The 13,325-nt window shown below is 43.7% G+C and overlaps 1 protein-coding gene across 1 annotated transcript in view; it reads left to right on the top strand.

Moving 5' to 3' along the window:
* The window catches only part of KHDRBS3 (KH RNA binding domain containing, signal transduction associated 3), a 127,777-nt gene that overhangs the window by 57,961 nt on the left and 56,491 nt on the right, over positions 1–13,325 (top strand). The window contains exon 7 of the mRNA XM_032591973.1: positions 1,443–1,638. Within this exon, the coding sequence (XP_032447864.1) occupies positions 1,443–1,638 (196 nt within the window). The remainder of the gene's footprint in view (positions 1–1,442; positions 1,639–13,325) is intronic.

Genomic DNA, 13,325 nt, shown 5'->3' with positions numbered 1-13,325 from the left:
TCTGCTAGGTCCCCACCAGGGTTCAGGACTAAGCAGAGACCAGTTACTTCTGTCCTCCCCATTGGCCCAGTGTCTGAGTAGTAATGCAGGAGTAATTTTCAGGAGGCACTTGCAATGACCAGCTTCATAGAAGGAGTTAAGGAAGTATTCCCTCTGATTTTTATTTTCTGGAAGAGATTGTAGAGAACTGATATTCTTTCTTCTTTAATATATGAAAGAATTCATTCAGTGAATTCCATTGGAGTTTGGTGCTTTTTTTTTTTTAAGATTATTACTCTTTTATTAAAGTTCTTTAATAGATATTTCGATTATTTAATTATCTACTTGTGGGATTTATTATTTGTATATTTCAAGGAACTGGTGCATTTCATCTAAGTTAACACATTTCTTGAGCCTAAAATTGTTTCTAATCTTCCTTTCGTATCCTTAATGTCCTTGGGGTCAGTAGTGATGACCCTCTGTCATTTCTGATACTGTTTATTTTCTTGTTTAGCACATCTAGAGGTTTATCAATTTTATTGAACCTTTCAAAAGAACCAGCTTTTGGTTTTGTTAATTTTCTCTGTTAAGTCTTAGCAGTGTATTGCTATCCCAATGAAACTAAAGAAGGAGATAGGAGATGCGCAGGCAGCCATGTTATCTATGACAGTTCTCTTATTTGGGGTATGTTGTCCATGGAGATGGATGAGGCCAATCTTTTATTCTCTGTCTTAGCCTCATTTTTCTGTCATTTCTTCATAGACCTTGCACATTTTCTCAGGTTTTTGCTTTTTTGGGCTATTCTTGGTACAGCCTCCTTCCTTGCTCTCTGACTTGAAATCTCATATTTTATGTTAGAAATACGTAAATACACATGTTGAATTCTACTTCAGAAATATCTGTTTATCAGCTTGAGAAGGGTGTTTAACAAAAAAGAATGGTATCTTAAATTACTCTGTGGTAGATACATTATTTGGGAAGGTACATTTAATTTTCTCTTTCATGGCACTCTGATGTATATTTTGGTCCCTAGCTTTGCTAGTTATGTGTTCTCGGTTTGAAGATCTCTCCAGCCTCAGTTTCCTTGTTGATAGATAAGCAGAATGCAGCCCAGCTCATAGTGTTGGCATGGAGGTTGGATGTGACCCCGGCCTGGGTCCCGAGTGGATGCAGCCTTCCCAGATGTCCATAGCTTCCTACTCTGTATTTTAGCCAGAAATTGAGTCTTGGGGATGCTTTGATGTTATTATATTTATCGCTGCTGGATAAGCTGCCTAAGTGACTTGGCTTCCTTTTGGTAGATAGCTGTTTCTCATTTGCTTTAGTTTTTACTTTGTGTGTGGTTTCCTTGTTTCTTTTTACAGAAATATGGGACATTGATTTTTCTGAGGTATAAATGCATGTGAACCATGGAATGGTAGAGACTATGATGAAGACTGCTAACTTGACCCTCTTGCTTACAGGGGAAGGGGAGGAGTCACAGCCCGGCCAGTTGGAGTTGGTGTACCACGAGGGACGCCGGCTTCCAGAGGAGTCCTTTCCACCCGAGGGCCAGTGAGTCGGGGAAGAGGGCTTCTCACTCCCAGAGCAAGAGGAGTGCCCCCAACTGGGTACAGACCTCCGCCGCCACCCCCAACACAAGAGACCTACGGAGATTATGTAAGTAAAGGTGTCATGTGATTGACGCAATCCTCACATAGCATTGCATGTTGTAACCAGCGGCCCCCCCTTACCTTGTTGTGGTTCTTGAACATTCCACCTCAGTTCAGCAAACATTTATCGAGTGCTAAATAAGATGTGATACTTGAAGTATAAGAAATGAAAAAGAAATAATCTCTTAGATCAGGTAGCTTACAGCTAAGATAGGGAAGATGAATTGGGGCCAGTGGGAAGGTTCAAGACCAGGATCAAGGAGACACGCTATCGAGCTCTTACAGGACTTTAAAGTAACATTTGTTCATAGTCCACTCCAGATTGCCTCTGAGTAACCCAATCATTTAAAAAATAATCACTTCCACATACCAAGTTGTTTTCACCCTCAAGTGTTTCCTCTGAAGGGCTGCTGCTGAATATGGATTCATAGTTGAAATGTTTTTCAGCAAAGAAAACAAAAGTTCCCAATTTTTTTATATTAATGCAAATTAGTTTTTCCACTTACCATTCAATAATTCTTTGATATGGTTCATAGACTTAACATAAGAGAAAGAAAATATATCCGTGAAAACTGGGTGGAGGGGAAGGGCAGAGGAGTTTTTTAATAAGAATACAACCCGCCTGGGATTCTTCCTCTGACCTCTGAGTTTACATAAATAAGAAAATAAGTAGTGGATAGATGTTTCTATTACTGGCTGAAAGTATTAAAGAAAAAATGCATGAGCTGTTGTCAAGGAAAGAGAAGCGGTGACGAGGCTAAAAGCAAGAGCCGATGGGCTCTCATGTTTTAAGTCAGGGAAATTTCTTGCTGGGTGCTCGGCACCTCTTTGCACGGTGTCTAAAAGTCTGCATTAACTCTCTGGGCCACAGACAACATCTGCAGCTTGGTCCACAGCCACTGGAAAGAGCAGTCTTCGCCCTGGGCGAACTGAACTTTTTGTAATTCCCTGAATATGCTGTGTCCCCTCAGGCTTCCAGATCTTTCCTCGTGCTGCTTTCTCTGCCTAGAATCTCATCTCGTACTTCCTGTCTGTCTTGCTAGACCTAGCTCAGCTCTCATGAGGGGAATTCAGAGGAGGTGGGAGCTGATGTATTGAGTGTTACTGCTGAGGTCATGTGTCTCAGTCACATGTCTCTTTCCCACCTACACAACGACTTCTGGAGGGGCAGGGACTGTTAGCTTCTGTCTCTCTATACCTGGCAGAGAGTGGCTCCTGGGAACTCAGCGAATTATACTTAACAAATAAATCCCACGGTACTTTCGCCATTTTGCTGTTCAGTTGGAGAAGGACGTGGCCTGCACTTCTTCTCCTTGTTTTCCTTACAGTTTGACATGTTCCTGTTTCCCAGTATTCCCACCAAATGACAGTAATCATCATGCCTCAAGCTCTCCCACAAATGCAGAGTGCCTTGCAAATAGCAGAGACTACAAAGGGAAGAAAGTGCTATCCATTTTCTCTTAGTAGGGCCTGTGTCTTTGGTTTTCCAGCTCAGCTTATGTTGAGTTCTCTCAGGTTTGGATTAATGTGGTTCTGGCTGGATGGTGCTGCCGTAATTGTCAGGCAGAGGGTGTGGAAAACCCGGATCCTGGGCCCACTGCACCATCCATGTGGTATGAGTCAGGCAAGGTCCTCGTGTGGCTTCATAATCACATTTCAGAAAGAGCTGTTGCCTTCTTCCCACGCATTACTTCACCTTTCCGCTCAAGAAGATCTACTGAATTCCTGCTGTGTGAACGAGACGCATGTCCTCTCTCTCGGTGTGTACACCCCAGTCAGTCTGGAATGAAATTAGGAGCGACTGGGTGGCTCAGTCTGTTAAGTATCTGACTCTCAATTTGGGTTCAGGTCACGATCTCCCAGTTCGTGACACCGAGTCCTGCATCAGGCTCTGTGTTGGCAGCAGGGAGCCTGTTGGAGAGTCTCTCTCCCCCTTGCTCTCTGCCCCTTCCCAGCTTGTGTTCACACAAGCTCTCTCTCTCACTCAAAATAAATAATTTTTAAAGAAATGATTTCTAGGATGAAATTAGATGAATACAGATAAATATTTCTTGAAAGGCTCAAGTCCAGGGGAGGAAAGGGAGGGAGAAATTTAAGGCACTTGTTTCTTTTTCTATTTGTAGCTCTGATTTTTATTGATAAATGAACAAATGGGAAAGGCATTGTAACGATTGTTCTGAAAAGTACCGTCTTGCGTTAATTCGCCCCCCTTTCCATTCACTGCAGTGGATGATGGGACAGGGGCCGTGCAGAAGGACACTTGTGTGCTTTCAGGAGCAGACAGGGCTGGAGAGCTTGTAGGAGAAAGGTGGCCTTCACTGTTCGGATGCCCCCCCTCGCCTGGCCCTCGTCCAGGCACTAACTGTCGCCGCGGCCGCGGTTCCAACATGGTTGCCTTTCTGCCACGCGACAGTGTTGCCTTCAAATAACCGATGACCACGTTTGCTGTCTTGGCTTGAATTTACCTGGAGTGTGGCCCTGGCGGTTTCATCAAGTTCATGCAGTAACTCTTGCACACGTGACTGCTTTGAGAGTGTGCTGTAGGTAGTGGAGTAGGACACACGCACAAAAGAAATACAGCTGATGCTTGACCAACACAGGTTTGGACTGCATGGGTCCAGCCATGTGTGGATTTTCCTGATAATTACAGTACATTACTGTAAGTGTATTTTCTCTTCCTTATGATTTTCTTAATGATACCTTCTTTTCTCTGGGTTACTTTATCATAAGAGTACAGTATGTAATACACACAACATACAAAGTATGTGCTAATCAGCTCTTTCTGTTATTGGTAAGACTTCTGGTCAGCAGTAGGCTATTTATTAGTAGTTAGAGTTTTGAATTTTTTGTAACGTTTATTTTTGAGAGAGAGAGAGAGAGAGTGCAAGCAGGGGAGGGAAAGAGGGAGAGGGAGACACAGAATCTGAAGCAGGCTCCAGGCTCTGAGCTGTCAGCACAGGACCCGACACGGGGCTCGAACCCATGAATTGCGAGATCATGACCTGAGCCGAAGTCAAACGCTTAATTGACCAAGCCACCCAGGCGCCCCCATTAGTTAGGTTTTTGGGTGGTCAGATGTTACACACACATATTTTCAACTGCATGGGGTCAACGCTGCTTACCTCACATTGCTCAGGGGTCAGCTGTACTATCCTGAGTGCACTTGCTTCCTCGAATTGAATTACTTCCATGAAGAGTTTAGATTATGTACTATACCTTTCTCTCTTAATTTGTATCTGTTGCTCTTGGGAATACTTATTGAAGTTCATAGCCAAGAACAAGGATTTTCCATGTCTCCCCTAGCATTTACAAGCCCTCCACGGTGTTACAGTGAAAGCTTCAGTAGCTGGACGCTGTGCACAGCCAACAGTGTTGGGGTCTGGTGTGAGGAGGAGACAGCCTCCTTGCCTCACGGCGTGTGCTTTTGACCCCTCTTCGTTTCCTCACCTGACTTAAATTTAATTTCTTACTTCCACTCCCTCTAAATACAGCCTTGCAGCATCTGGCATATTCCCAGACATTGGCCGTTGGTGAAATCCTGAAGATTAATCACAACATGCTTAGCTTTGGAGCATGAGAAGGGGAAAGCAATCATAATTTTAAACAAGGAAATTTGTTTGCTTGTAGGATTTTAGATTAAGTGGGTGCACCGAAAGATACCCAACTTAGAAAGCGTAGGATCCTGTAACCGCCTCAAATAGTTAATTCATTCATGTGGCAAGTGAGAAAGTTGAAGTTAATCTTTAAGACAATTATCCCATTGAACTAGAATGATCATAAATTAGCTTCTAACCTCCGAGAGTATGGATCCCTCACTTGCATTCACCTTTATATTCCCAGCACCTGATGTGTATCTGGCACATAGGAGGTCTTTAATAAATGTTTGCTGAATGAATGAATGAATGAATGAATGTTCTCAAGACTGAGTTTTTAAAAATTGCCATGGTGTGGAGAACCCACCCAAGATGCCTCCTGTGTGGTTTTCGTTTTTACTCATTTAGCAATTTATAGAGAACTTAAATATTAGCAGACAGCTCTATAATGCAGTCATTAGTTAGTATACATCTGTTTCTCAGAAGATTATAAACTTCTAGGGAAAACACCGTGTCTCTTAACTGATGTCTAGACACTAGCATAGTTTTTGGCACATTGTACACACTAAATCTTTACTGGATTAGAGACCTGGTAAATTTTCCTAATGAGGGTGACCATTGATCTTTTCCAAGTCATTACTGTAACCTTCCGGTGGGAAGAAGTATGATAGTTGGCATTTGAAAAAACATCTTGCCTCAGTTATCCTTGTCTTCTGGTGTTCAAAGGGCAGTTACAGGTAACAACGAGAGAAGACTGGTTCTGTGTGTAGCTCCTGAGTCACATGCTAAAGATCTCCTCTCAGTAGAACGAACTTTCCAGAGTGATGGGATAGGATATTTAACGAGAAACCACTCTCCACAGGGCACTTTCCTATATGTCATGTCATGTTCTCGTGGCCACTCAGTGAGATATTAGGATCCTATTGTACAAATGAGAATTTAGGGTTGGGGAAGTTAAATGTCTTGCCCAAAGTCACGTGGGTGATAAAGGAGGCACAGAGGCGGGATTCCAAATTCAAGGCCTGTCTTCTCTCCCCAACAGTCAGTGTTTTATTAAAAACTCTACCAGCTGGGATTATAGGCTGTTCTCATCTTTGGAGAAGAATGTGGCATGTTACCCTCCTTAGGAGTGTGGGGTGATGGGTGACCCCTGTGACCCCTTTCAGGGTAATCAGCCCCTGGTCTTAAGCTACCGTAGGTAGATGAATGGAAATTGAGAATAATTAGGAAGAACAGGATGGGCTTAGGATTTTTAAAAATAATCAACAGCAATATTATCCTATTTATTGGCAAAAAGGAAAGTAGTATTTTTTGTTAAGAGTTTCAGAGCATCTGTAACTCTTGAAAAAAGACTTGTCATTCCTTGGGAACTCAGAAGTGCAAGTTCTAAAGTCTTCCTTGCAATACATTCTTCGTGATAAATGCTTTATTTCCGTCAATTTGTTTGGTTATATCTAACCAATTCAATTTGCTTTTCATTTTAACTGCCATTTAACATTAGTATTGGAGGCCGTCGTGTCCAGAATAAAAGGCAAAAACGTTGCTTATTTAAACAAAAAAGGGGGTAGAATCCTGTTCGTTCAGATCCTGCCACAGCTGCTGCTGTTTTGAGAAAACACGCGTGTCAGTCTCGAAAACCCGCCGTATTCTTCAGAGTACGTGCCCTGCAGTGAAAGATTCCAACTTTGTGTTAGGCTCAAAACTCCGTGAATGATGTATGTTACAATTTTTAGCGAGTGGTTGCAGTATGCTGGTTGTAAGAATATGCCTGATAAGGGGCGCCTGGGTGGCTGAGTCGGTTGAGCCTCTGACTTCGGCTCAGATCATGATCTCGCGGTCTGAGTTCGAGCCCCGCGTCGGGCTCTGTGCTGACTGCTTGGAACCTGGAGCCTGCTTCGGATTCTGTGTCTCCCTCTCTCTCTGACCCTCCCCCGCTCATGCTCTATCTCTCTCTCTCTCTCTCACTCTCTCTCTGTCAAAAATAAATAAACATTAAAAAAAAAAAAAAGAACATGCCTGATTAGCCCGAGTGAGAAAGCCTGATAATTTGAAGGTATTTCCTTGTCAAAATGTGCCTATTGAAATTTGATTTTTCTCACGGTGTGTTTGTGAAGATACTTGATCATTTGTAATATCATCTGAGCCGACTCTTCTTCATCACAATCCCTATCACCAAATATTCCCTGAGTATGCGTCCTTGAGAAGAACATCCATCAGCAAGTAGGTTTGTTGGGCCGGGGAAGATTTTTGTGACAGGAGTGCAGGTGACACACAGTAGCTGCTTGTGTAGAACGGGCCAGCTCACCATCGGTGAGACCAGATCCTTCTGTCCCGAGTGCTGGTCTTTTAAGAAAACAAGACAATTCAACATGATTAGCTTTTTTTTTTTTTTTTCCCAGAAAAGGAGAAAACAGATAATGGATATGTTTTCAACTATTTGAGTATAAATTGGGACCTTCTCCACTTTTAACTGCATAAAATCAGACATCATTACTGTCTGTAACTTCTCAGCTCTTTTTTGAGAACAAGAAGCACCTCTTCCCCAAAATGACATTGATTCATTAGTTGTGTCCAAATAATTAAATAACTGGTAATTAGTATAACCCAGAATATATTCAAAGAGAGCACTGTAACGATTCAAAATGTTGGTATAATTATGCACAAGGACGTATGATGCGTCCTGGCAGAGCCCAAGTTACATATGAATTTCTAGAATGAAACTGTTTTTGATAAATTACTTCAGGCTCCGCGTGCCAAGCAAACACACAATCCAAGTAGGTGTGCGTTTCGTAAACACTCAGCGCCTTTTACCGTCTCTGAACACTGTCGTCCGTTGCCGTGATCTCCCGCAACATTTGTATGTTAACAGCGACTGGATCTAAATCTCCAAGCCAGGCCTCTCCCTTGCACGCCTTGCCCTGCGGTGTCCGCTTCCTGTGTCCTCTCTCCCTGCGTGCGTGCCCACGGCGGCGCTGTCACAGCTGTGGTCTGGGCCAGCCCGGAGGCTCGCGGAGGCGGGTCGTGGTGGAGACGCCGCCACACCCCCAGGCTCCGGGCAGGGCTGTTGTCCGCGCCTCTTCGTCATTCCCTGTAATCAGACAGCGAGCCAGGTCTTCTCACGGCTGCGTAGCTGTTCGGTCTCCAGCTCCTCCCGTGACGGCAGCTTTAGTGAAGGTGCTGGCCCTCTTTAGGAGATCTCCGTCCCTCCCAGCCTCCGGGTCACCCCAGTGGGTGACCGCACCCACTTCCCCAACCTGCCGCCGTCCGTCTGCGGTGCCGCCCTTGGTCTTCATGTCGCCCTGGGCACTCCCTTTAAATCTCTGTCCACTCCTGTGTTTCCTTCCGCCCAACACATAGTCCTCTTTCATCTGGTTGTTCAGATGGACACACGAATGCACGTACAGACAGACCTGTTGACGATTGCCGTAGCCTGCTTAGTCGCACCTTTGCCCAAAGCCTTGTCCTAGTTCTGGTTCTTTGCCTTAAATAATGTATTTTCATACTCCTTCTAGAGTACGTTCTAGTATCTGTAGTCTGATAATGCTACTGCCTGCCAGCTCCAGAACGTAAAAACTAGTTTAGAATTTTAAAAGGGTAAGTGTGAGATTCTGCTCAGTGACCTCCGAAGGCCTTCTTGAGTGTCCTGCCTGACTGTTCAGCCTGCTAACCCTCTGCTGTCCCCACATGACCATTTTACGTTCTGTGGGTATCTGTTGTGGTTCCCTCAGCACAGCAGGGACTTGAACGCTTTGCGTGTGCTGTTGATTCTCTTTGAATGCCTTTCTTGTTTTGTCCACGCACACTCTTTGACTGTTTATTCTCCTGTTGTGAAGCCTTCCTGGTCCTGATCAGACACTGTTAGTGGCATCTTTGGTGTGCTTTAGACCTACCTCTGTGTCTGCTTGCTCGTTTTTGTCTCCAGTAGACTGTGGATTTCTTGAGGGCAGGAACTGTGTTTTCTTTTACTTCCGTCCCCTTCCCCTTCCCCTTCCCCTTCCCCTTCCCCTTCCCCTTCCCCTTCCCCTTCCCCTTCCATCTTTGTTTGCTCAGAGCCTGTCACAGGGCCTGACATTTTAGAGATAATAAATAAACATGCAGAGGGTGGCCTTTATTACTGCGAACTAATTGTGTCATTTCATGTGTCCCATGCACTGTTACACATACTTAGTGAAGTAAAATTAAGTATCTCAAGCCAATTTTAGCAAACATAACATGGCTCATTTAGTGAACTAATGTGAAAGAATACAGTTTGATAAAGAGAATGTTATTCTGACAGGTGCAATACATACTTGGTTTCTTATCCCCCTTCTTATCAGTATCACCATTGTTTCCTTCTTATGCAAAGTGTTTAATCCTTTTGGGCTTTAGTGTCTGTCACTGCTAAGTACAGGTGAGGGTACTTGACCGAACAAATGAGCAGGTTAGGTCAGACACTGGCCTGACTTCCTTTCCAACTTCAGAATTCTGTAATTGATTGTTTTCTGAAACTTACTTGGTTCCCAGTGTCACCCTAGAGAAGCTTTTTCTAAGGAGGAATTACATTTTCATAAAATAGAAATCTTGATACTAAAAAGAAATAAACAAACAGAATAAACAAAGCAAACTAAATTTTAATGAGAGAAGCTAAAAGTGAAAGTGAGTGGCTCTGAGTCTTTTGAATTCTAGAACGGACGTTTTGGAAAATGTTTTAAAAAATGAGATTTCTTTTTCCAAAGGCATACTCACTATTCAAGATGTATAAACTGAAATTGTCTTAGAAATTTTAATCATATTATTTTCCAACTCAGTGAATTATGGCTGTGTCTGCCATCTATTTATTCATAGGAACTATGTGCCATTCGGTGATATCCCAGTGTCCTCATGTGTAATCATTCTGAGTCTTGGAGGCTTAGTTGATGGCTTGATCACCTTTAAAGGTAAACGTGGGAGGGCACTCTAGATGAAGTCCTACAACTTTACCAGAATATGGAAGCTCTCCGCAGGCACTTGATATACTCGGATTATCCAGCCGAGCTATGGACTGAACAGAATGTGGAATTGTCCAGCATTGCCCCTGTGATGCGGCAGTGCCTCTTTGAGAGAGGCAAGGGGAGGCCTGGCAGACCAAGGGCTCTCAGGGAGCCTGTGCTCTGCCCTGGAGACAGGCCTTGAAATGAGGAGATAGAGCTTCTCGATCCTGTCTTACTGCAGCTGCTCTCGGGTGCTTCCTCATAGGCCATCTGCCAATAGTTAACTTAATCCAGGTTTAAAAAGTCAGAGACAGTTTTGAATGGGAGCAGGAATCTAAACCTCATGTTTTGCAAGCACACATGTCTTTTCTGCCCATTCTCTGGCACCGCGACTCATTAGAGCTGTGGAAGATGAAACTTGCTTTAAGGGAAACGCGGCTGGGGTGCCCGGGTGGGTCAGTCGGTCGGGCTTCCCACTTCGGCTCAGGTCACGCTCTCGCGGTCTGGGGGTTCGCGCCCCGTGTCGGAATCTGTGCAGACAGCTCGGAGCCTGGAGCCTGCTTCGGATTCTGCGTCTCCCTCTCTCTCTGTCCCTCCCCCGCTCGTGCTCTGTCTCTCTCTTGCTCTCTCAAAAATAAATAAACATTAAAAAAGATTATTAAAAAAAAGAGAGAGAGACCCTGCTACTACCATAGTCGGTGTCTTCCTCCATAACATGGCGGCACAGGGCTGCTGGAAGAATCAACTCTTCTAAATTTTTGGTGACCGGACACATCAGTAAAGGCCTTTGGGGAAAATCAAATACAGTATATTTTTTAAAGGTACATGTAATTCTTGAGGGTAGATTTTGTTTTAAAGACTCCGTGAAGTCATACCCCTCGTTCTTTGGAGAGCTCACCTGAAGTTTTGATTACATGACTAGTTTGGGGACTTCAGTTACAGAAGACGGTTGTATGATGGCACATTTTCCCAATGCGGTGACGACTGGCATAATTTTGTGACAGTTAACTAATCTCTAAATTGTTTCAATTATCTTGTTTTCCATAGTGAGAAATTTAATTAAAACAGAGTACAGATTGCGAAAAGGTTATTTATGAAAATGCATTTTAAATGTGAATTGAAAAGCCTAGGGACACCTTTTTATTTTAGATGAAAAGATGAAGGTTCTATAATTTTTTACATCCATTTTACCAGAAGCAAGAATAAGAGCCACATGCAATTTACTTGAAATGTCTATCAGGAACTTCACAACCCGATCTCTTCCCTAAGTTGCTTGAAACGGTGACCTATTTTGGAAACGTAAAACTTTGGGAAGTATTTCAGATTTTAAACTTATGTATTTAGAGGGTTTTTTTGTTTTTTTTTTTTTCCCTTTTTCTCTGTACTTTAAACAAAACAACCAAAAGTATTTTATATAAGAGCCTGGGCTCTGGAGTGACAGCGTCACAATGGCGTGGGAGCACATTTTGCCTCTGTAACTAGGCTCGCCCATCCGAGTGAGTGAGCGATGACGGTTGTATCTGTGCTACTGTGATAGAGGTGTCCTGGCCCTCAGGGGAATCAGGGCTGAGGCGGGGAGGGGACTTTAGAAGCATTGGAATGGACCTCTCTTATCAGGGATCACCTACAAGAACCTGCCGTCTTGGTTGTATCGTTTTCCTCACGCATAAACGTTCACTGAGCTGCATCCATTGACCTCATTCCTTGCCATCAAGCAGATCAAGGTCTAGGAAGGAACACCGTTATCACCCCTGACTTTGAATCTTCCCATAATCCCCTACCTATTTCAGGTGGTGGTTTTCTGTGTATGCACCCTGTGGATCCCTGTGTGTATACCCTATTTAAAATACTTTTCTTAGAGCAATGTGATCACTCTTTTATTCATATAATTACTCCCATTACATTTTAAGTTATGGATGATAGGTGCATGCCTTTTTATCCACAGGGCCCAGCATGTAGTAAGTAATCAACATTCGCTTGCTTGATACAGGGGGGAAAAAAAAGATCATAGGATATGACACCTATAATTGACTTACATACAGAATATTTGAAGAGGACCAGTGAAGGGATACGATGTGCTTGATGGAATGTGGAAAGACTTTCTAGAGGAGACGGCAAACCAAGCAGGGACGGGTGCTCACAGCATTCAGGCAGGGAGAGCGAGAAGGATTTCCACGAGGACTGGACGTGCTGTTCCCATCCATACACGTACGGGAGGCGGTGTGTGCAGGGACAGCCAGCAGAGGGGCGGCAGTGCTGGGTTATTGATGAGGTTTATTGTCATCTTTATACCTTTGTTTGTATTCAGTTTGTTGACAGAGTGTGAGGTACACAACAGGACATGGAATGTTGGAAGATATTGCAGGGCTAAAGCAGTTTAAAATAAAACACATTGTCAGGTTGGGTAACACAAGTGGACAGCCAGCTGGCCATCCAGATACGGCCTCATGGTGTGACACCATCCTGGCGAGTTGATTACATATACGGTCCAACCCTTGGTGTTTATAGGGACAGGCGATATGTGTATCATCATAGCTACAAACAGAGGCAGGACTCAAGCTGAATAGATTCAGATCTTTGCTGTGTCTTCAATTGCTGTGTAATTTTGGGTGAGTCGCTTCTCTGCTCTGTGCCTCAGTCCCTGATTCCTAAATGGGAACGTCAGTGCTTCTCACATGGGCTGTTATTGAAGATTAGACAAGTTAACATATGGAAAGTATTTCAAGTGGTGCCTGGTACATAAAAAGTGGCATGTGAGTAATTTTGTTGTTCGCTCAGAAATGTAATTCTTCAGCTGACCAAGTAGCTCTGTCTTTCAGGGCAGACCCTTGCTAAATGTGCGCCGGACATTAATACAGTAGTTGCTCTTTATCTCTGGGGGTTATGTTCCAAGACCCCCAGGGGATGCCTGAGACCTCAGATGGTATTAAACGATACGGTTCCTATGTTTTTTTCCATACATATGTATCCATGATTAAGTTTGATGTAGGAATTAGGCACAGTAAGAGATGAACACCAATAACTATAATAAGATAAACAGTTATTGCAGTACGCTGTAATAAAAGTATGTGAATGTGGTCTCTCTCAAAACATCTTACCGCGCTGTCCTCGGCCTTCTTCCTGTGAGGACAGGAGATGATGAAACGCCTGCG

This window comes from Lynx canadensis, chromosome F2, assembly GCF_007474595.2.
Source record: "Lynx canadensis isolate LIC74 chromosome F2, mLynCan4.pri.v2, whole genome shotgun sequence".
NCBI lineage: Eukaryota > Metazoa > Chordata > Mammalia > Carnivora > Felidae > Lynx > Lynx canadensis.
The sequence above is the reverse complement of the archived record's forward strand: the minus strand, read 5'-3'. Positions and strand labels throughout refer to the sequence as shown.